Raw genomic sequence first — 23,769 nt, forward strand, 5'->3', positions numbered from 1 at the left:
TCAGAGCGGGATCCATGTCCTCCAACCTATAGTTGTAATTAAGCAGGAAGTCACCTCGCAACTCACCAAGAGTCACGTGACCAGGGGACAAACTGACTCGTTCAATCTTGAAAAAGTAAGGGGACAAACTCACCTGTTCGATTCTCAAAAGTAATGTATAAACAACTGTGTCGCAATGGAAACCACAATAATAGAACATGTTAATTTAGTGGAGACTGCATTTTTCCTTGTTACCCTAATAGTTGAGCAATTTTATCAAGATGTCCTTTTCGCCCAAGACTGCAAAACTTGGACATTATTCGGGAACCAAGCAGAAAAGTCAAGAATGATTTCAACTTCACGCAATGACAAAAGAAATAATAAGAGGTCAAATCATAACGATTTCCACCAATAAATGTGGGGGCTTAAATCCCTAGAAAATTTAAGTTAGTAGGACAATGACTCATTTGGTCCCCAAACTTCACTTCATGCCTATCTATTTTCATATTAATAGCATAGCACGTCAACAGCTTGCAATGGTTCTTTTATTTATCTCTATATTTATGTAGTTATCTTTTTCATGATGATGAATCCCAATTTAGATAAATGATGATTGGGCTCATTATATTTTTTTGCTGGTCTTGCGGATTAGATAAGATGCAAAGCAAAAGTTTAGCCGGCTCTATGGATGATTCAAGCATGACTATTATTTACACATTGATAGTATAGCCCGTAAGACAAATCAAACACATTGTGTGCTTAATTTATATATATATACACATATTTATATCCGCAAGTCTATTCAAAATGAAAGTTAATTATTCCACCGGCCATGGAGGTTTGGCATGGCAGGATACTTAATTAATAGGTAATAGTAGCAACCACTTGGAGAATTTAATAGGAGAAGCACAAGGACACCAAATATCGAAGGCGCATAGCACCAAATATTATAAACGCCAAGTTGACCAAAAGAAGAGAAGACTCGTTCCCAAGGGCAGAACAGTGAACACACATGGGAGGGGTGAAGGTGAAGGTGAAGGTGAAGGTGATCATCTATATATTGTATGCAAATACATCGAGCTTAAGCATATCGATACTTCGTGGAGAGAGAGAAAGAAAAGCAAGACCATAATAGAGAGAAGGAGATGAGCAGCTCCCAAGTGATAACATGCAAAGGAGTGGTGTGCTGGGGAGCGGAGGAGGAATGGACAGTGGATGAGATACAAGTGGATCCCCCCAAGGGGAGCGAAGTGAGGATGAAGATGTTGTTTGCCAGTGTTTGCCACACGGACGTCTTATGCTCCCGGGGTTTCCCTTTCGTTAGTTCACTCCTCTCTCTACTCTATCCTCTTCTTTCCTTTTCTGTTCTGTCATATAATTTACTCTTCTCCAATTTGTTGGCGTTGCAGCCGCTTTACCCTCGAGTTCTTGGCCATGAAGGTGTTGGGTAAAGTCTTCTCTCTCTCTCTCCCAACTTTGTGACTCCATGCAAGATCTGATCCGCTGCTTAATTTGGTTCCCCCTAATTATTCCCTATTAGATATGTCAGTGAGGAGTTGCATTCCTTCATTACTTTTTGGCGGGGCCTTGTATGTATGATCATAAGTTGAGACATACTGTTAATGAACGTCAAGACAACCATCTGGTTCGATTCCCAAGTTCTGCTTCTCCCCAAGAACAGCATCCATCATTCATAGTCATACTCCATATATGGCTGAATGGCTCTAGCTATAGCTAGCCCAGGCACTTTATATCTCTCATTTTATGAACATCCCCATTTACCTGCTTTGCAAGGAGTGTACTCCCGTATCGCAACTGTTCTACCAATCACCCCAATTTGATATAATTAGCATTATGTTATCCTCCGGTCAGTTTCCACAAAGTAGTGCTCACATAGTAAGTAACTTTACCCACAAACTACAAATCCTACCAGTGTCTTGTGATCCACGGCCAGCCAACACCACTCTTAGCTGCCCCCACTGCTGGCGTTCGCGGTCCATCGTTGATGAGAGTAAAAAGAATAGCCTACTTCACATTCCAATTTGTTTCATCAATGAATCTGACTTTTCACAAAGCCAATCGCCAAGCATGAGCTGTCTTCTTAGCTATAGCTGCAATTCACTAGCTCGAGACTTCCATCACCCATCTCCGCCTCAGGTTCCTCAAGAAATTATTAGATCGTCCGTGGCCATGGATGAGCTTATCAAGCCTCTAATGGGTTTGATGGTGGCTTGGCCAGCAAGAAGGCAACATCTGTGATGGCCTGGTCAGCAACGGTTGAACAAAGAGAGCGTGATTGTCTGGCTAAGATTTTTCTGGCGTTCAAAATAGATTAAACTCAAATGTTGATGGAAAACATGTAAATTAACCCTCACAGATACACCCCCTGATTGTTAAGTAGGAATATAGTTACTCTTCAAAGCATTTCATCAGCATAAGGTACAATTGCTCTCAACATATGCACGTCCAGTGCTGTCTATGTATATATATGTGATTGACAGGGGAAAATGGCAGGATTGTGGAAAGTGTTGGAGACGAAGTAAAAGAGTTGAAGAAAGGAGATGTGGTCATTCCCATCTTTGTTGGGGAATGCGGAGACTGTGAGAACTGCAACTCGGAGAAGACAAACTTATGCCTTTGTCATCCGCTCTCTTTTAATGGCGTGTTGCCGGATGGCACGTCAAGAATGTCCATCCGAGGCCAGACCCTGTACCACCTCCTCTCTTGCTCCACCTGGTCCGAGTACACAGTGTCCGACGCCAATTATGTTGTGAAGGTTGACCCAGATGTAGCTCTCCCGCATGCTAGCTTCTTGTCATGTGGATTCTCCACTGGGTTTGGGGCTGCTTGGATGGAGTCTAAGGTCGAGAGTGGCTCCTCCGTGGCTGTGATTGGCCTCGGTGCTGTTGGACTCGGGGTATGTGGTTGGTTGGTTATGTTACTAGCTTACGTGTGCACTATATAAATGCTGTTTGAGAGAATTAACTAGAAGGAGAGAGAGAAAGCACGGTAAATAGTTCAGTCGATTTGATAATGAGCAGGCCATACAAGGAGCAAGAGTGCAAGGGGCGACTACCATAATCGGCGTGGACAAAAACGGGATGAAAAAGGACAAGGGAGAAGCCTTTGGAATGACTCATTTCATAAATCCAGACGATCAACGGTCCTCCGATAATGCGGATGTGAAAGCCATCTCCGAAATGGTCAAAGACTTGACGGGTGGAGTCGGCGTGGACTACTGCTTTGAATGCACTGGAGTACCTGACTTGATCAACCAGGCACTAGAAGCCACTAAAGTGGTGATGAATCTATATCGTCACATTATCCATCAAAATATAATGCGCGCTTGAACCCTCACACACAGCAAAACTCCATCTTTCAGGTCTCATATGTATATATTTTATGTGGTCAGGGAAAAGGCAAAGCAGTGGTAGTGGGTGCAGGGCTGGACCCTTTCGTGCAAATTAGTTTCCTCAATCTGTTGCTGGGGAGAACATTGAAGGGAACCATTTTTGGGGGCCTCAAAAGCAAGACCCACCTCCCCCTCCTCCTCCACAAATCCAAAACTAAGGTTCTGATCAGCTTTTTCATTCCACCACACCAATTGCAGAGTCAAGGCACACAACCACTGAATTTGCTTGCTTTTGTTCCGCAGGAGATCCAACTTGATGAACTTCTAACCCATGAGATAAAATTGGAAGATGCATCGAAAGCTCTTGAGATACTGAAGCAGTCAAATTGCGTCAAGATTTTGATCAAGATTTAACGCCCCATTTGCCTATTGCCTCCTCCCTTTTCTTTCTCGAACTTGTCCAGTGTGATATTGACCTTGCTTTGTGTACTTTTGCTCTTGTGAAATTCCAATAATATATAATCAATCGTTTGACCCAACAAATTGTGACGAAGGACTACCAGAAGCACATTCACTTTAGAATTTCTCAATTGTCCCTTCTTCGCTTCACTTCACTTCTATTTTATGCAGTTAAGAAATCAACTTCCAATATTAAATCAACCTAGTATGCAACATGATGCAGTAAGAAATAGCAAACACCTTTAGATCTATACAAACGGCCCGTTGAGAGAGAGAGAGAGATGCATGGCATTGATCTCCGTTTAATTAGGGGTTGACTCTCTCAAATTTTGAATTCAATGAGGATCCTTTTATGATGTGGTTAATGTCCGTTAATTTTCTTCCGAACTTGTTAAATGATAGTACGGAAAAATTTCCTGTGGCACGTTGAGCAAGTTCACGGGACCCTAATTTTATAATAGCAGAAACTCTACTCAACTCATTTCCCTACCCCAACCTATTGAGGATGCTGTGTCATAAAATATGATGTTTATTTGGTCCGACAATTTATTTGTAAGAAGACGGTGTTATGAATTAATAGCTCCCTTAAAAGCTATAAATAACTTTTTCACATTGTATCCTACTTTATACCACTATTGTTTCGCATCATTATTGGATTCGATTGCATCCCAAATATTAAAATTATCGTTCCTAATTTAACAGAACATGTGGATGAGACAAATACTAATCTATAATCTCGATTCTTAATAGTAATGTTTAAACGAGTGTGGCATAAACAAACACTCAATAATAGAACATGTTAATTCCCCGGAGACCTTTCATTGCAATTTTTACCATTATTTAATAGTCGAGCAATTTATCACGATGTCCTTTTCCAACACGACTGCAAAACTTGGACATTATTGGTGAATTAGCTGAGGGCTTTGTCCTCGTTTGAGTGACTTCTCTAATCGTGGTGGATGGAGACCCCAAAAAAACAAAAGTCAGAAAACTTCAAGCAAAGGATAAGCGATGGATGGTTAGAAGAAAAAGCAAGGTCTAATCAGATCAACTGTCGGATAAGGACATATTTGGTCCACTAACATTTACTTTACGCCTGCCTGTTTTCATATTAGATTGAATGAGTAGTATTGTCATCAAACGTGTTCTGCGCTTGCTCTATATGTGTATTCACAAGTCTGTCTATCATGAAATTCAATGATTCCACTGGGCATAGAAATATGGTATGTACGGCAGGATAGTTAATTAACAGGTAATAGTAACAACAGATTGGAGAATTTAACAGAAGCACGAGGATACATAATTTGAAAGGCGCATACGACCAACATTATAAAATACACGTCGACCAAAAGAAGAGAAGACTCGTTCCCCAGTGCAAAACAGTGAACACATATGGACTGGTGAAGGTGAAGGTGATTATCTATATATTTATGTATAGACATCCAGTTTAAGCATATTGATACTTTGTGCTGAGAGAAAAAGAAAAGCAAGACCATAATAGAGAGAAGGAGATGAGCAGCTCACAAGTGATAACATGCAAAGGAGTGGTGTGCTGGGGAGCAGAGGAGGAATGGAAAGTGGAGGAGATTCAAGTGGATCCCCCCAAGGGGAGTGAAGTGAGGCTGAAGATGTTGTTTGCCAGTGTTTGCCACACGGATGTCATATGCTCCCAGGGTTTCCCTTTTGTTAGTTCACTTCTCTCTCTACTCTACTCTCTCCTCTTCTTTACTTTTTTTTTTCTGTCATGTAATTTACTCTTCTCCAATTTGTTGGCGTTGCAGCCGGTTTACCCTCGAGTTCTTGGCCATGAAGGTGTTGGGTAAAATCTTCTCACTCTTCCAATGTTGCGTCTGCATGCCAAGTCTGGTCCACTGCTTAATTTGATTACCCCTAACTATTCCCTGTTAGACATGTCAGTGAGGAGTTGCATTCCTTTATTATTTTTTGGCTGGGCCTTGTATGTATGATCATAACTTGTGACTTACTCTAAATGAATATTAAGACAACCATCGTGATCGACTCCCAAGTTCTGCTTCTCCCCAAGAGCAGCATCCATCTCATTCATGCTCCAAATATGGCTGGATGCCTCTAGCTATAGCTAGCCCAGGCACTTGATATCTCTCATTCTTTGAACATCTCCATTCACCTACTTCGCAACAAGTGTTCTCCCACATCGCAAATGTTCTAACAGTCACCCGATATGGATTACTGCACTTTATTCATTAGGATTATGTTTTCCTCCGGTCAGTCTAGATAAAGCTATGCTCACATAATAAGTAACTTTACCCACAAGCTACAAATCCAACAAGTGTCTTGTGTGATCCACGGCCAGCCGCCACCACTCTTAGCTGCCTCCCCTGCCGGCATCTATGGGCCATTGTTGATGAGAGGAAAAAGAATAGCCAACTTCAGATGGCAAATTGTTTCGTCAATAAATCTGACTCTTCACAAAACTAATCACCAAGCATGAGCTCTCTTCTTGGCTATAGCTGCAATTTTCTAGCTCCCAACACCCATCTCCGCCTAAGGTTCCTCAAGAAGTTATAAGATCGTCTATGATCAAGCTTCTAATGGGTTTGATAGTGGCTTGGCCCGCGAGAAGGCAACATTTGTGGTGGCCTGGTCAGCAACAGTTGAACATTGGGTTTGAAAAGGGAGCGTGTTTGTCTGGCTAAGGTTTTTCCGGCGTTTAAAATAGATTGATGGAAAAATGAACTCGAGAATGACTACACCTAGGCGGGAGGATAACGTCCATGGCCGATACGATTATATTATTAAGCCTCACAGAAACACCCCTTGATTGTTAAGTTGGAGTATAGTTATTAGTTACTCATCAAAGCATCTAACCAGCATAAGATACAGTTGCTCTCAACATTGGCACATCCAGTGCTGTATATATATGTGTGCGTGTCATGTAATTGACAGGGGAAAATGGCAGGATCGTGGAGAGTGTTGGAGAGGAAGCAAAAGAGTGGAAGAAAGGAGATGTGGTTATTCCCCTCTTTTTAGGAGAATGCGGAGAGTGTGAGAACTGCAACTCAGAGAAGACAAACTTATGCCTCCGTCATCCGCTCTCATTTAATGGCGTGTTGCCGGATGGCACGTCGAGAATGTCCATCCGAGGCCAGACCCTGTACCACCTCCTCTCTTGCTCCACCTGGTCCGAGTACACAGTGTCTGACGCCAATTATGTTTTGAAGGTTGACCCAGATGTAGCTCTCCCGCATGCTAGTTTCTTGTCGTGCGGATTCTCCACTGGGTTTGGGGCTGCTTGGATGGACTCTAAGGTCGAGAGTGGATCCTCCGTGGCTGTGATCGGCCTCGGTGCTGTTGGACTCGGGGTATGTGGTTGGTTGGTTGGTTGTGTTACTAGCTTACATGTGCACTATATAAATGCTGTTTTGAGAAATCAGTTAGAAAGAGAAAGCACGGTAAATACTTCAGTTGATTTGATGATGAGCAGGCCATACAAGGAGCAAGAGTGCAAGGGGCGAGTACCATAATCGGCGTGGACAAAAACGGGATGAAAAAGGATAAGGGAGAAGCCTTTGGAATGACTCATTTCATTAATCCAGATGATCAACAGTCCTACGATAATGCAGATTCGAAATCCATCTCCGAAATGGTCAAAGACTTGACTGGCGGAGTCGGCGTGGACTACTGCTTTGAGTGCACTGGAGTAACTGACTTGATCGACCAGGCCCTAGAAGCCACTAAAGTGGTGATGAATCCATATCATCATATTATCTATTAAAATATGATGTGCGATCGCGCCCTTTCACACACAACAAAACTCCATCTTTCAAGTCTCATGTATATATTTTATGTGGTTAGGGAAAAGGCAAAGCACTGGTGGTGGGTGAGGGGTTGAACCCTTTTGTGCAGATTACTTTCCTGAATCTGTTGATGGGGAGAACATTGAAAGGAACCATTTTTGGAGGCCTCAAAAGCAAGACCCACCTCCCCCTCCTCCTCCACAAATCCAAAACCAAGGTTTTAGACTGCTTTTCATGCCACACCAATTCAGACTCAGACGCCCACAGCCACTGAATTTGCTTGCTTTATCTCCACAGGAAATCCAACTTGATGAACTTCTGACCCACGAGATGAAATTGGAAGACGTGCCAAAAGCTCTTGAGATACTGAAGCAATCAAATTGCGTCAAGATTTTAATCAAGATTTGACGCCCCATTTGTCTTTGCCTCCTCCCCTTTCTTTCTTGAATTTGTCCTGTACGATATTGACCCTGGTATGTGTACTTTTGCTCTTGCGAAATTCCAATAATATATAATCAATCGATGGACCCAACAGATTGTGACAAAGAACTACCAGAAGCATATATAATCTACAACTTCTCAATTTTTCCTTCTTCGCTTCACTTCTATTTTGTGCAGTCAAGGCAACTTTCAATATTAACTCAACCTAGTATTCAACATGTTGCGGTAAGAAAAAGAAAACACCTTGAGATCTTTACAAACTGCCCATTGAGAGAGAGAGAGAGAGAGAGATGCATGGCATTTTTCTCCGGTTTATTAGGGGTTGATTCCCTCAAATTTTGAATTCCGTGAGGATCCCCCTTATGATGCGGCTAATGTCCCTTAATTTTCTTCGAGACTTGTTAAATGATAGTACAGAAAAATTTGCAGTAGCACATAGAGCAAGTACACGGTACCCTAATTTTTTAAAAGCAGAAACTCTACCCAACTCATTTCCCAACCCCAACCATTGAGGATGCTCCGTCGTCAAATATGATGTATAACCAACTTACGCTACACACTCAATCATCTTCAGGTTTGCTGCACATCTTGCATTAGTTGCCCTTAGTCAACCTCCAGAAGTTTACTTAATTTTTACCCGTTCTTTGAAATATGCATCCTCATTGAAACTTGCAATCGAAAGAATCTTTTACAAGTTACCAGGATATTCTAATCAAACGCATCAAAGCTGAAGCCTGAGAGACAAGTACGACTTCAAGTTTAAGCTATAACAGTAGAACCCTGATCACTTCGAATCACACCCCACAACCACAGAAACCAGAAGACAACCAACCCTATCACGATGAATCCAACTTTTCTTGAAGTTCAACGTCCACGACGAGTAATCTTAGTCTGCTAATTGGTAATCCCCAAACTCCCAACATTTATCCTGGATCGAGGTTTCCAGTTTGCCAACTTTTTGCTCCATGCTGTTCGTTGAGTTCATCAGACATTCCGCAGATAAGAGACTGCACATTTAAAAATGTGACAAGTGAGTTTCAAAGAAGCTGAGGGAACTCCTCTGTGACCTCATTTGCAATCCTCTCCAAATTCCCATTCACCAAAATTCTTGGCCATTGCCTTCGAGCACAAACAATCTACATTTCTTTCTTTGATTACCAGGACAAATAAAATAAGATGCTATACCAGAGCAGTATCAGTGTTACACAAGAATCAAATAGGATTTGGCACCTCGAAGGCAGATAAATTGATTAAATGGCCACAAATTGGAAAGCATCACTCAGCAGATAAGTCATAAGAGCTCCGCAAACCTGAACCATAAATTATATTCACCACGACCACAACAATGAGCATCATATGATTGTGAATCTCTTTGCACAAGCCCACGAAACAGGTGAACTATCAATCTGACTTTCTTGGCCATCCAAAGCAGTGATTCCTCATTGTAAAAATTTAATCAATCTTTTGCTATTAGGCAATTCTTCCATAGTCTTTTCTTCCACGAGTTGTTGGAGGTATGCTTGTGAAAGCATCACTGGCCCTTCGCCCTACATCAACATTCCGGTCTTCATAAGAAAGGATTAACCTAACCCCCTTTACTTTCCCCCACAAAGATACAAAACTATTTGATTCTGCCACTTAGGAGCAATGGCAATAAATCTAGAGTATTAAATTCAGAGAGTACCCCATGACATGCCATTGATGAAAGAGCTGTTTCCATGAGGATGTGGGCCCCCATTGCTGAAGCTTGAAGCAGGAGCCTGCGTCTTGTTATAATTCCACTCGTTCCCACGCCCAGAGGTTGCTCTTCCATAATATAGTCGCTGTGCAGGTTGCTGCCCCAAACGGCTCAAAGAATTATGAGAGGGCTGCGGTATAAAATGGGAAGGGTTTGACAAGCCACGTATTTGTCCAAAATACTGATCATGAGATGGAGGTTTGCCTGGCTCTACGTGTATAAATGATTGAGCAGGACCGTGTTGTCTGTAGTACACAGAAGAATAAGTAAGCAAATGTCTTCTTATTGCATGTGTGCATGCATGCGTCCATGAATAAAAGAACAGAAAGAATTCTTTTCCATAGGTTAACCAACACTAAAAGCGGAAACACAAACTTCCCATGTAATAGATTAAATGCAGATAACATTCCATTCCCCAGAGAATTAGCAAGGAAAGAGATTTGGGTACCTTATGAATGAATTTGTACTTGATTGGGGGACGTTGGTAGACCTCCTGACACCTACTAATGATTCTGCAGAACTGAGATGCATCACTTTCCCAAACTCAGTGGCTAGGCAACTTTTATCTGACGATTCTTCTTCCACTTCTTCCAGTAGTAGTTCATCGCTGAGGCCAGAGATAGCAAATTAAATGTAACTCAAGAAATGCAGCCGCGTATCCATATGTGCAATGGGAAAAGATTTCCCACTGAACAAACGTTAAGCAATTCGAAAGTCTTGAGCAGACGCTAAGAACTAAAATCTACAATTTTGTGAGAAAGAGACTGCCATCTACAGACTAGAGCAAAGAGGATAAGCTACTAAAATCATCAATAACTCTGTAACTAATAAACTGGAATAATTAGTGTACAGATAAAGATAAATTCAAATAAAACCAAAATTCTAGTTAATTTGGATTTTGGTCAAGAAAAGGCTTGCTATTTTCATTCTATGAAACTGGTCATTGGTTTAGGTTATGTGATCTAGAAATCATGATAAAATTACTTTTTTATAACATGGGCATGACCGCAGAGGCCAAGCTACCTTGATACTTACACATAAATTTTAGATAGCTATGGTTTGAAGTCTATCATGTGTCATAGCCAAAAATAAAAAGTTCAATTTATTGCCATTATATCATTTCACTCGTAGATTCATAACCAGAATTCAGTAAATCTAAGATTTTTTAATGAAACCCAAATAACTGAAAAATTCTCCAATTCGTTCTCCCTTCTCACCCTTGCTTTCCTAAAGTCCAACTTTTGACATATCACACATCCTCCTTCTAGCCATATGAATAACTCCATCATATATTATTTTCCTTTCTCCCATTTCAAGTTTGCAACCCAGAGAAGCGAGATTTATCTTTCAAGTTCATTAAGAAAGATGCTAATTTAGATCGCTTTCTATATCTAACATGACATCAAAGAATGGGGATCCAGACACTCCTTTAATTGTTATGATGTCATCATAACAGTTCGTTCTCTTTGCAGAATTATATACGACAGGAATAGAGTAGCATGAAAATAAATAGCGTAACAACAGCAATACAATAGACATTTCTTAGTTTGGTTGCAGAATGGAATCACTATCCTAAGACTGTCTTCTTTTGTCTCCCCATAAATTGAGAGAGAGAGAGAGCACATCAAAGTACCCCATATCCATTCATCAACTTTATTCTATATGACAGTTAAAGCTCAATTATCTCTACTAGCGGCACGATGCTTATTTATCTTATTATAATAATTATGAAATAAAAATAAAACGACTTAACTGTCACAGTTTTTTTTATTATGAATTGCCTAATAATAACTGAATTTGAATAAAAAATTTAATTATAAATAAATCTACAATTAAAAATTTAACTTCAATTTCTATATGTGCGCACGCACACTGCAGAATTTTTGTTTCATAAATTATAATAATTGGTTTTATATGTTACAAATAGCATTATTTCATAATAATCATGATTGTATAAGTTTGTTATCAATTCAAACATTTATTCATAAAAATTTACATCATATCACAGATATTATAATAATAATCAAGCATAGCCATAAAAAGCTTCTCACCATATAAGATCACACATTAAATTGAAGTTATGATAATTTTAAGTGAAGATAGATTATAACAAGTTATAAAAGATATTAAAAGTATAATATGTTATTCACAACTTAATTCGAGGTAATTCTAGCTATAATATAAATTAAATACATATAATAATCTAATAATACCAAATGCAACTAATCTGTAATAAAGCATGATTATTTAATTTTGTAATAAATAATTTAAAATGTAATCAATTCTTTAATATTTCATGATTTTATTGACATTGAGAATAAATAATAGTATCTATGATAATTGTTGTGACAATTCCGTGGAATAACAATTTCTAAAGGCAGCAAGCAACAATTATGTTTGATTTCATGGAAATAGCTATTCCTATAATAGCTGTATCTGTTAGACTTTTTCAATCGAATAAAAGTTCTATTCTATAAAAATAGCTTAAGAATACATAGTTATTCAGGTGAACCAAACGCCTGCCTATTTTATTTCTATAATTTATACTTCCGATTGTCTGTTTAATTTGTTTCAAATGTAAGGCCCGGCTTACTCGAGGGGAAGTGTCAAAAGAATATGCTAAAAGTTTTATTTCCTGACAGTCTATACCTAAAAAGAACACATCTGAGAAAAATGGTAGTCTACTAGGGTATCTAGGGCTCAATTGTAGCAAACACTAGGCTAGGATATTCTCTCTCTATAGTCTAAGCTGATTGCCAAACAGATGGATAATCAATCCAACCATCAACATAAAAAATTTCAATTAAGTATAGAAACTACAAAGAAGAAAACCAAAAGAGCCATTTCATATACACACCTAGTCTACCAGTACGCATATATGAACCCTTATTCTCTCCAAAATAAACAAGGGGAAAATATATCCCCAAAAGTTGACATTACTAGAATCAATTGCCCCTGTATTAGCTTATTTTTAGTTTCAGCTATATTGCAAGATGTTGACAATGCTATGGCATGCAAGGAGTAGCACTTATTTCATCCAACAGACTGGCTTATGCAGATTCAACCGATCTGTCAAAAGCTTTTATAAACTAACCTGTAGTTAGGATCCCAATCTCCAGGATTGGGCAACGATGAACCAGCCTCGTGCATTTCGTCAGTGGCTCCTAGAGTTTGGTGCCACTGCCTATTGGAACCCTGAGCAAAGGATCCAGACACATTCTGCATGGCAGGAAATCCGGAAGAAATTCCACTGACCACTTGCGGCTGTTTCCTGCTTACGGCATTAAGATTTGATGGCAAATGCACGGGTGATTCATTAGGCAGGTGTGAGCTACCCTCAGCTTGGCCAGAGTTGCCTCCTTCATTATGATGCCCTTGCCAATGTAGTGAGGATGAACTTTCCTGAAACTGTGAGCTTCCAGAATATGTCCAACCCTTCCTTCTGTTAAACTGTCCTGCTGCAGCCGTCTTTCCCAGTGGTGATCCCTGCAGACTACCTCTTGCTGGAGACGGAGGGCCAAATTGCCCAGGAGAACCAACTGAAAATTGGCCATAGGAGTTTGGTGGAGTAAATTGCGAAGGACTAGTGCCAAGGGGCAACGAGGCAATGTTCCCTGCAGATGGACTCATACCAAGTCCATTTGCATGGGAAAATTGAAAATTCCTCCATCTTGCATCAGGACTGCTTCCAAGCATTTTCCCATTGCCTTGTGAACTAATGTTCATAGCAGATGGACCGACAGGTGAATAATATGCGAAAAGATTTGCATTATCACCATAACTTCCATAGCTGCTGCCAAGCCCAGCGCCATCATTATAGCTTCCATGACTTCCTAAACTGCCATAGCTACTTGCATGAGCATATGGCACCGCTTGAAAATTAGGGCTGCTATGCAGGGGCACCCTGTTCCTGCCAACTACCTACACAAGAGATCTCTGTGAGGGGAGAATGTAGTCAATCAAGTTAAATTCATAGAAATTGAAAAGAAAAACTTTACGACCTCAAACAAGAAAAACAATGGTACTTTACGTGGACAAAAATCTCACATTAGGAGACAAACCAGCAGCAAACCAATGTCCTCCGCCTGGGTGATGATCTACCTTGATATTTTGAGCAACCAGCTACAATAAAAAGAAAGAAAAGATAAGTATAAACAATCAAACTGTTCCTGACAGAAAAAGGAAACAACAGGAGAAACAGTTGAAACTCCGATGTGTCATGTCTATATTTCACTAACACAGGCCGTGTAGCATAACACAACAGGTGACATAAGAAAATATATGATACTCAAGAAAAGATAGAAAGAAATTTAATGGCATGGAGACTTAATTCCCAGAGCAAACGTGTTGCCATTTGACTGCCATGTATACACAGTTTTGTCAAATTTTCTAAAATGTATACCCTGCTTCCCTTTTCCGCCCTCCTCATCTTTCATCCTTCCCTCTCTCCTTCTCCTTCCAATTGAGGAAATTAAGAGATGCAAGATAATCATTTCTCACAGAAAGTGCAATGTTCACAAGAAATCTACATTGGACCATACTGTTGGCCACAAAGCAGATTTCTCTGTAAGCATGCTGATGACCCTAAACAATCTGAACCTGCAGTCTGAATTATTCTCTTTAAAAGTTTCCAAGCCAACTTATGACTTCACTCTTAGAACCAAACTGCATCACAGCAGGTCCTGTAGGAGTTGGCCACTTGGCCAGTGGCAATTGAAACCAGGAACAGGTCAACCAACCTGCCTATGTCATACTTTTGGGTGCTCTATCTTATATTTTCCTTTATGACGTCTTTAATTCAAAGCTCAGCCTAGCTGGGTAAGCAAGTCAAGCTAACCGTGAGCTACTCAAGTTCGACTCACAGATTAGTCTAACTCAACTCGAATTTTTTTGCATTCATGTAGCTCAAGTATTTAAACGAGCTAGCTCGAGCTTAAAAACACTTGACTTGAGTAGCTCGCAAACCTAATCAAATACTTGTGTTATCATATATTCTAATTATAAATATGCCGATCAAACCATATTTTAATTATATATATATATTGATTTATATATAGAATAAATTGATGAAAATAATTAATTTTCATTTTTAAAAGTCGAGCTCAAGCTGAAGTCCGAGTTAAGTCAAGTTTCCAGTAAGATTTATTGACTAATCGATTTGAATACAAGCTTATTTAACAATTATCCGAATTGAGTTTGAAAGGTCGACCTCGAGTCAACTCTCAAGCCTTCCTTGAATATTTGAGTCAAGCTCAAGTATTGACCTGTGTCAACTCGACTTAATTACACCCCTAGCTTAATTAGATCTTAAAATATGAAAATAACACAAAGCAATGGCATGGCAAAAACTGTAAAGTGCTCAGAAAACATACAGCATCACCAGCTCATTGGCAAGTCTTCTCACTAATAGTACTAGCATTCATCCATGTTCAGTTTGCTTTATTAAACCGCTTGTAAACCGATAGGACACCCAAAATGTCTATAATTCACGCTTATAAGTTAAAAGATAAAAGCTAAGAAAATCTCAAACGATCATTTCTGCTCAAATTCTATGAATTAAGCATTATATAACTTCATATAATAGTACAGCCCCATGTTCTTCTATAGTGGACCTCCGATGTTTTGATTGTTTCATTTCTCCAATTTAATAATGGGTTGGTCAGCTTCTAATAGTGAATAAGAAGCCCAGCTAACAAGTTCTTAGTATCTTACCATGCGAGGGGTCTCTGGAGGCGGTTGATAAGGGCATGTAAAAGGTTCCCCGGTGACGAATGGGTGTCCTGAAGCCTGAAAAACAAAGGACCTAGCCAAAATTAACAAAAAAGTCCAAAATGAAACATAAAATAATGCAAAGGAAGCAAACTTGCCAAATGAGGCTACTGCAATAACTTTAAGATGATCAAATAATGACCTGAAATGGCGACCACCGTTTTGCAGGATCAAACTCAACAAGTCCTCTTAAGAAGTCAATTAGAGCTAACCGTACTTGAGACTCTGCCAAAGGAAAAGAGAAACAAGACATCTTAGGAACTACGGAGTGTAGCAATCTTCCCAAAACAGTTGTGCAATCAACATCTTGTACATTTGGTATTAGAGAGGCTAACCTTTGATGATATCTTCTTTAGGCAAGTTCTTTCGATACGGGTAGTTTGCTACGATTGCTTCAAGATTCATATAATTGAAATATTCTTTCCCAATCGAAGGTTTTTTCAGCTCTCTCTATTAAAAAAAAAAAAGAAGCAGAAAAGAATCAATTTAGAAAGCCAAAATGGGAATGAAAGGCCAAAAAAAGAAAAAAAGAGAATAAGAATATTGTCCAAGCTGGATAACTTACAGCTTCATATTCTTCTTCTGATAAAACTTGATAAATGCTTCTCTGACATATGGAAGCCTGAAAATTCTCCATATCATGGACATTTCCAATGCACTTAAAAAACTTGGTCGTATTTTTTGCCTCCTTAAGTACATAATCAGGGGGCTGTTCTCTGCAATATTTCCATACATGCAGGAAACAGACTTAGAGCACTTACATCAGCCATTAGAAACTGCTAGGAAAATATTCCAAATAGTTTTTGGATGATTTACTCAATCCAGGAAACAAGCTAATGGCTTCATCACTCCCCATTGACTTACTAGAAGCTTTATGGACTTTCAAGGTAGATGGAGTCTCTTGCATAAGATGCTAGCTAGTGTCCATAAAAATGTACATTCATCACTATGACTCACTAAATTTACTATGTTGTGTATAAGAATTCAATTTAGTCTGAATGACTAAGATATGATTAAGTATCTTTCAATCTAACCCGTAATGAAGGGTGCAGCAGAATGCTTTTGATAACAATTCGATGTATATATCTGCAGGTACTTCTACATCAGGACATTCAGTCTTGAGCATTTGCTATATCTCCAGTTACTCGGGCCTCCTTAGAGATTTTAATTGTCTTCTTACACTTTCCTCTTCACCATTTTACATGACAACTACCGTGAAATCTCTATGGGAAACAAATATACAGTCAAAATTATGAATCACTATGCAATGTGCTTTATCATGTATAAGTATTCACATTGACTCTGAATAACTAACATATCAATTAAAAGTATTCAATATAGCCCTTAATTAAGGGTACAACTGAATGCTTTTGACAACAAATTGGTGATGGACATACATGCGGGTACTTTTACAATAACAACAGTATGTTCTATCTTGTAGCGTTTCCTTTGCTTCAAGTTACTTGGCCCTTTTTAGAATATCTATGTATGTCCCACTTTACACCTTTTTACATGGACCATTACCACAAAATCTCTAAGGTCTAATTGTTTGGACTTAAAAAGTATTTATTAAATTTTAAAAATGGAAACTAAAATATTTAAAGTTGCAACAAAATAGGTTTTGAAAAAGTTTTAGGTGATGGGCGTTTAAAAGACGAACACGTATGACAAGACCCCTATGATTTGACGTGAAGCAAAAGCCATTAAAAATGAAGGACAAACTTCTCACCGAAAGAGACAAATTGCTACTAATTCATTCTTTTCTTCTTTTAAGGAGGAAAAGACAGCATGCAAATTGTTTACAAATAACGATGAGATTCATTTTGCTGCATGACAACTTCTCACATAAATGGAAAACAAAATCTCCGCTTCTTCATACCATTTTTCATTTAAGGAGGAGGGGGAGGAAAGGAAACAATGGAAGAATAATTAAAAGAAACTGCATGAGATACAGAATTTAAGCAGCCAACAATTATAACTGTCTTCAACAAGGCGTTCAGGATGGAAGCAACCCAATTTAATAAAGAATATTGGAAACAACAAAATAATGAAGTCAGAAGACAGAAGAAGGAAAAGTACCCAAGTATTTTGACCATTCTCTGCAGAAGATCAAATTCTGATGCTCCTGGAAATAACGGCAATCCCAGGAACAGTTCCGCCACTATGCAGCCAAAAGACCACATGTCAATGGCCGTTGTGTATCTATGAGGGGTCAAGGTGCAACCTAATTCTCACGCACACATGAGAGAGAGAGAGAGAGAGAGAGAGAGAGAGAGAGAGAGAGGGGATTTGCACTGAAGTAGTGACACTCTTTGTCAAAGGGCTAGCTCTATCTGTTAAAAAATCCTTAGTACATGATATGCAGTGTTGAATCATGTCAATAAGTTCAATAGCTGTGTATGTCCCAAACAAAAGCTTTGATCAAGTCAAGCAAATGAAAGATCAAGGTGACAAACTTCAGTTCAGGTATGAAGATGCCTTTCTTTGGTATCTTGCCTCATGCCGGTAGCACAAGTGACATAAATTCGGCATCAGCATACCAATAATTGAGATAGCTGGCTGCTGACCGAATTAATCTCTCACATTAAGTCCTTGTAGAAGTCCTACAACCTGATCCGGGTTTTTGCTTTTTGAAATAGTGAACCCGCTGCTTCAATGGTTTTTCAACCCAAGTCAACCAAAATGTTGATGGGTTACATCAGAATTAATTATGTCAGGGTCAGGGACTGGTCATTGACTGGATTTCAAATAAACAATTCTTGTGCCAAAACTAAGATAACTCAATGTAAACAGCCGGAACTGGTTGCAAAGCTTTAACGATCACTTTAATTGCAGGCAATCACAACCATTGTCAGAGTAAATTGTTCACAATAGACAATTTAATGGTCTGAAGGACATTTCAATTAAGCTGGCTTCCATGTTTGGTGGAACTTTACTCTGCAAACTTCAAGCAAGCTGCAGACTGACGAGAGGAAATGACAAAGAAATCTGGAACAAAGAAACTAAAACCAAATACAAAATATAAAGGACAAAAAAATCTCAACCAAGATGTCGCATGATCAATGGACTAATTCAAAGCTAAATATTCATTTACAAGGATACTGATACCCAAGAAGAACTTCAGGAGATCTATAGTAGCGGCTCTGCGGGAGGAAAGAAGGGATTCGTATGTTAGGTTTCATAAGAATGATCAGAGAAAATTCGTGTCGACATCAAGGATGGAAGAAAACCTGAATGTATGAGTAGACAGTTCGTTCTTCCATGCATGCAGATCCAAAGTCGATAATCTTTATTTCTGCTGGCTTCATGCTGGCAATTACAAGGCATAACAATCACTTACAGTAGCAGCAATCACTTTATAATTTATTGAAAGATATAAAAGACATGAAGAAAAATAGTTCACCTCGTGCATAGGAGTATGTTCTCCGGCTTCAGATCACAATGAATGATACCAGCATCTTTTAAAAGAGCCAGTCCACGTAAAATCTATATAATTAAGTAGAGAAGCATAAATTTTCACAATAGTAGAATGAGAAATGATAGCTAGTATAGTCTAAAAAAGTCTGCTATACTTGTTTGGAGAACAGCTGCACTATGCTCAACGACAATCCCCTAAAGTGGTTAATCTTAATAAGCTCATACCTGCATGATTAGGAAAGAATTATAATACTAGTATGGACATATATATGTAAGAGGGCAAAAAGAAGAAGAGAGAAAATGAAACGTTATACCAAGTCCCTATACGGTGATATATGAGGGTTGTTAAAGTATCCCACATAGCTAGTCTATGAGGTTCCTATGCTCTTTATCTACATTTGGTCTCCCCCTAATGGCTTAAATGTTTTAGTGGACTTCCAAACATGGTATCGGAACCAGGTTTCACCTCATATTTATTTCCCGTGTGAGGCTCTCCATTCATCAATTCCACAGTCAGTTCTCAATTCAATTTGCATGTGAAAGGGGGTATTTAAGTATCCACTCGCTTATGTACGGGGGTCTATACGCTCTTTATGTACATGTGGTCTCCCTCCATCGAATGACTTAGAATTTTTTGTTGGACTTTCTAACAAGAGGAAAAAAAACCTAAGCTCTAATGAATTGTTCAAAATAACTTACAGATTTGTATCAAGCAGCTCGAAACAGATGCATAAGTGCTGATGACATAAGAAGTAATCATAGATACGGACAATGTGATGCTTATCCTCGGGATCATACTTCTTGTTTAACTGCAAACGGAAAAACAAAGGCAGGCTGAGCAGAATCAAAACAAGTAGTACAAACACTACGTGCTGAAGAATATCACATTGAACTACCGTTGTCAAAATAGAAACTTCAACCAGTGCTTGTTGGGAGTACGCAGGTTGATTCTTTATAATTTTAACAGCAAGAAAACTGCAAGTTTCAGGAACCCAGCATTTAGCAACCTGACCAAAGGTACCGTGGCCTAGGACATCTTTGACAATATATCTGCAAGACAGCATTCGGGTGAGAACAGCAACCGATAATTTCATTACAATAAAAGTAGACACTAATGACCTCAGTTGTATTATCAAGTTAAAGTATGCTTGATTCCGATCACATGAATTATACTCAGGTAAAGGCTTGTTTACTCACATAACTTCAAGCAATTGCACAGATGATGGATGTACAACTTTGAGAAACTAACAGGCCCACGATAAGGTTACGGTAAGTTGGGATCCTATTTGCCATGCATAACAATTCAATAGCGAAACAAATTACTTAAGGAGCTTCAATTAAGGTTCAAGTGTAGCAAATGCCTTCGCGAAGGTCACAGAGAAAAATCAACTACTCCTGCAGAATTAGCTTTTTAGGCATTCTGGTGAAGCAAGATGAGGAAAAACTGGAAAAACAACCAAACCTTGCTCATCACCAGAACCAACTAGAAAATCAGACTTCTAGGAGCATCTCTTCATCCAGAATGCCACTTATAATTCCCTCCCCGGGAAAATATATTCCTCTCAAATTATGAAAAACAAATAAAGAACATTTATATTACAAACTTGTCAAAGGAATTCAATAAAGGGGAAAAAGTGGTCCCAAAGCATCGCAGCTAGTTCTGCTAATGAGCAGAGACAGTGCTAGGAAGTTTGACACACAGAAGACTGAAGTAATGAGATGGCCCAAACTCATTAATCACAAATGAAAAAGAGAGAGAGAGAGAATCGGCAGCACTTGCAACAACTGTATCTTCATTGACTCAACAATCACAAACCTTCGTTTCGTATCTGGATTGACCAAGACGAAGTTTACTGTCAAAATAAGGTCCGAGTTTGCATTGTCATAGCCATCATTAAGAACTCCAACTGATGGACTGGTCAAATACCGCTTCGGGTTCAGTTCTTCAGAATAGTTGAAATGAGGGTTGCATATTCGATATGTCTCCACTATCTCCTTGGTCAGTCTCACCACCAACTGCAACAGTGAAATTAGTGGTATCAAGGTCTATTGAAATGCTAAATATTCAGTTCCATCAAAAACATAAAAACATTTGTCAAGACACGAGTATGCTGCATTGCAGCATGCAATCATTGACCTGAGGTTAATATCAATAGTAAAGGCAGATGCAACTAAGTGACATGAAAAGGTAGAAAAAGCTACCGTGACAGTAAAGGTTAAAGAAGAAACGGAAAAGTGACGTTTTAATGGACAATGTCTAATCACAACCCTAACCTGTTAGACAACACCCAAGTGCCTCAGACATAACTGAAGCCTAACCTATTGTCCAGGGGCCAACATGCTTTAGTAAATTTGCAAGCACAAACAAAGTAACCAGTCTAACAGACCTACAAAACGGACAGCAGATCCGTAGTGACCATTACTGACAGAACACGAGACTCGATACAATCGAGAAACAACGGAAGACGAAGGAGTTATGAGACTTACTAATATTGCAGGCCATTCCTATGATAAAATGGAGCGAAAACCAGGTGATTGATAGAAACAAATGGGAATTCTACCTTCCTTGGTGCCATTTGCATGGTAAAACAAATTGAAGGAGAAGTTGGCATGAAAGTTAAGTATTTCACTCAATACCAAGTTGATTAACCACACTCGATATCCAAATCAAGTACTCTGATGTAGTTGATCAAACGTTGAATGTTCAATTACTCAAAACATTTACCTCAAAATCAACTCTTTCGAGTGCTAATGCATGTATATCCTAACCTCAATTTTTCTAATGAACACCGAGATTTTTTAGTTCTGCCATAAACTAAACAAACAGAATTCCCGTTTACTGGGCATCAGGTACTGCATATCTTAGACTTTTTGCAGCATTCTTCCAGATAGTGGCTATCTATTTAATCTGCCCATATGAACTTTCACAATTGAATGATAATGAGTTAGGCATGTGCTACTGTTTTCACAAGAAAATGTTCCAAGAAAACACCAAGTAGATTTCTCAGCAAACATCGCATACTGAATCTCTGAAAACTCGTTGATTTCTCTCCAAGCAGATGGAAGGCTCATTCGCAGAGTAGAAGAAATTAACTTTTTAAAGACAATCCTTATACTGACCTAGTCCATTAACCTGAAACATCTAGTTTGTTGAAGGACCCATGCGTGAGTAATCTACATTAAAGGATTAACACCTGGAGAGGGAAAAAGTAAAAAAATTTCCTAACAAATAGTAGGATGAACAAGACGCAGCTCGAAGCACAAAAAGAAAGAGTTGAATGGTATCACATTCTACCAGGAAAAATTGTCCATTGTTCCTTATGCTACCTAGGGATAAATTACAGTTTCAGATAATCGAGATTTTTAAACTAACTAGCATTCTCTTGCCGCAATCAAACTCAAGATTTTGGACTTTCTCGCAGCTGGCATCGAACTCCAAGAAATGCTTTCGCTGCAAAGACTTAACAAAGACTTCACACCAGTAATTCGATCATATCCTCAAAAGATGAGAGGAAAAGTCGCACATTCGAGAGAAAAAGAAAAGAGTAATCATCCTACTAGCCATTACCAAAGAATGTGGCGTGGGAGGACCTGGAATTACCAGGATGATCAAGTCTGGAAGGAGCAAATCCCTGATGCTCAGTCTAGGGGTCAATACAAATTAAGATATATGGTTTCGCTTTCATTTCCAGCAGCATGCATCAATCGCACCCACCACAGAATAGCATGTATATAACGAAGGAAAACTCTTGATCGGAAGACAAACGGGGAAAGACTAAGGCATTCAACTAGCTGAACCAGAAAGAAAAGGGCAAGAGAGAGAGAGAGAGAGAGAGAGAGCACTCACGGGTCTTCTAACAACGACCCGCAGACTAGGGGACGTGGGGGCAGTCTCGGGCCTCCGCGAGGCATAACCTCTGAAGGCGAGCTGCCTGGGATGCCACCTTCCCGACGACGACGATGACGACGACGACGAGGAGGGCTCGGGCGAATCGCAATCGCTGGCGCGGCCCAGGTCGTGGGCTCGAGGCTCAGCGTCATTGCTAGGGCTGACCTCATCCATGACAAAGGCCTTCCTTCACTCCCCGAAACACGAATTGACCTCATCCATGAAATCGGTCATCTCACGCCACCCGCGAAACACACGCGACCCCGGAAGGAGGATAAACAAGCGGGAGGCGGAAAAAGGCGGAGAGAGAGAAAGGGAGACGGGGTGGGGGGTGGGGGGCGGGGGCGGGGCGGCGATGATCAATCGAAGAAGGAGGGAAGGTGCCGCGGAAGAAGAAGGGGGAGCGACGGGAGTGGGGAGCGCAGAAACCCTCCACCGACGGAATCCAATCCCATCCTCCTCAATCGCGCAGCATGCCTGGAACCGGACGGCGATCGACGATCAACGTCGATACGGCGGCGACCGGAGCGATCGATGAGGTGGGAGAGACGGTGGGGTGGGGGGTGGGGGATTGGAGAATATATGAAGCGGGAGGGACGAGGCTCGAGGGAGGGGGGCGAAAGCCAATTGGTTGAAGAAAAATGGGGAGGAAAAGAGAGAAGGACGGAGCGGAGAAGAGCAGCAGCAGAGCGCAGCAACCCAGAGAGCAAAAGGAGGAGGAGGAGGAGGACGAGAAGGAGGAAAGCAAAGGTGAAACGAAATCGGGTCAGAGAGGACTCGGACAGCCACCCCCTCCTTCTCTTCTTTTCCCCCAAATTCCCCCCCTACTAAATTATTAATAATTATGCCCCAATTTTTTTTCCATTTTCATTATTCTTTTCTAGCCTTTCATATTCTTTGGTTTTTTTTTTTTTGCCTCTTTGGGATAATTACACGAATGATCTTTAAA

The 23,769-nt window shown here is 39.9% G+C and overlaps 3 protein-coding genes and 1 long non-coding RNA gene across 4 annotated transcripts; 2 read left to right on the top strand and 2 right to left on the bottom strand.

Annotated features, from left to right (window-relative positions):
• The first annotated feature begins 926 nt into the window (after positions 1-926).
• Positions 927-3,884, top strand: LOC115683172 (CYP enzymes assisting alcohol dehydrogenase-like). Its single transcript, XM_030607613.2, has 6 exons — positions 927-1,298; positions 1,389-1,426; positions 2,494-2,896; positions 3,021-3,278; positions 3,392-3,550; positions 3,635-3,884. Exons 1-6 carry the CDS (start codon positions 1,125-1,127, stop codon positions 3,743-3,745), a joined length of 1,143 nt encoding a protein of 380 aa, XP_030463473.1. The 5' UTR covers positions 927-1,124; the 3' UTR covers positions 3,746-3,884.
• Positions 3,885-5,077: 1,193 nt separating this feature from the next.
• LOC115683171 (CYP enzymes assisting alcohol dehydrogenase-like) lies at positions 5,078-8,149 on the top strand. The gene is made up of 6 exons (XM_056304154.1): positions 5,078-5,475; positions 5,572-5,609; positions 6,729-7,131; positions 7,254-7,511; positions 7,625-7,783; positions 7,864-8,149. Exons 1-6 carry the CDS (start codon positions 5,302-5,304, stop codon positions 7,972-7,974), a joined length of 1,143 nt encoding a protein of 380 aa, XP_056160129.1. The 5' UTR covers positions 5,078-5,301; the 3' UTR covers positions 7,975-8,149.
• Positions 5,195-6,729, bottom strand: LOC130135324 (uncharacterized). The gene is made up of 2 exons (XR_008814752.1): positions 5,776-6,729; positions 5,195-5,691 (listed from the first exon to the last, which is right to left on the bottom strand). It is a non-coding gene; the product is annotated as an uncharacterized LOC130135324 (long non-coding RNA).
• Positions 8,150-9,078: 929 nt separating the features above from the next.
• LOC115683157 (dual specificity protein kinase YAK1 homolog) lies at positions 9,079-23,521 on the bottom strand. Its single transcript, XM_030607596.2, has 18 exons — positions 22,779-23,521; positions 20,748-20,947; positions 19,828-19,981; positions 19,631-19,740; positions 19,087-19,156; positions 18,918-19,000; positions 18,745-18,823; positions 18,617-18,657; positions 17,594-17,716; positions 16,080-16,230; positions 15,850-15,964; positions 15,657-15,739; positions 15,458-15,532; positions 13,793-13,867; positions 12,840-13,666; positions 10,194-10,352; positions 9,692-9,990; positions 9,079-9,554 (listed from the first exon to the last, which is right to left on the bottom strand). The coding sequence occupies exons 1-18, from the start codon at positions 22,992-22,994 to the stop codon at positions 9,478-9,480; spliced, it is 2,937 nt and encodes a 978-aa protein (XP_030463456.1). The 5' UTR covers positions 22,995-23,521; the 3' UTR covers positions 9,079-9,477.
• Between the last annotated feature and the right edge of the window lie 248 nt (positions 23,522-23,769).

The sequence above is a fragment of the Syzygium oleosum genome, unplaced genomic scaffold, assembly GCF_021117445.2.
Source record: "Syzygium oleosum isolate NSW1041296 unplaced genomic scaffold, Sole_v2.1 Sole_v2.31, whole genome shotgun sequence".
NCBI classification, from domain to species: Eukaryota; Viridiplantae; Streptophyta; class Magnoliopsida; order Myrtales; family Myrtaceae; genus Syzygium; species Syzygium oleosum.

Bases quoted from the DNA above. Each gene is read 5' to 3' on its own strand.
- LOC115683172 (XM_030607613.2), top strand. From the start codon at position 1,125: ATGAGCAGCTCCCAAGTGATAACATGCAAAGGAGTGGTGTGCTGGGGA. The intron at 2,897-3,020 runs GTATGTGGTTGG...GATAATGAGCAG, and splicing joins TCGGTGCTGTTGGACTCGGG to GCCATACAAGGAGCAAGAGT. The intron at 3,279-3,391 runs GTGATGAATCTA...TTATGTGGTCAG, and splicing joins CACTAGAAGCCACTAAAGTG to GGAAAAGGCAAAGCAGTGGT.
- LOC115683171 (XM_056304154.1), top strand. From the start codon at position 5,302: ATGAGCAGCTCACAAGTGATAACATGCAAAGGAGTGGTGTGCTGGGGA. The intron at 7,132-7,253 runs GTATGTGGTTGG...GATGATGAGCAG, and splicing joins TCGGTGCTGTTGGACTCGGG to GCCATACAAGGAGCAAGAGT. The intron at 7,784-7,863 runs GTTTTAGACTGC...TTATCTCCACAG, and splicing joins TCCACAAATCCAAAACCAAG to GAAATCCAACTTGATGAACT.
- LOC115683157 (XM_030607596.2), bottom strand. From the start codon at position 22,994: ATGGATGAGGTCAGCCCTAGCAATGACGCTGAGCCTCGAGCCCACGAC. The intron at 18,824-18,917 runs GTGAACTATTTT...TGTAATTGCCAG, and splicing joins AACATACTCCTATGCACGAG to CATGAAGCCAGCAGAAATAA. The intron at 15,965-16,079 runs GTAAGTTATCCA...TTTTTTTAATAG, and splicing joins CAGAAGAAGAATATGAAGCT to AGAGAGCTGAAAAAACCTTC.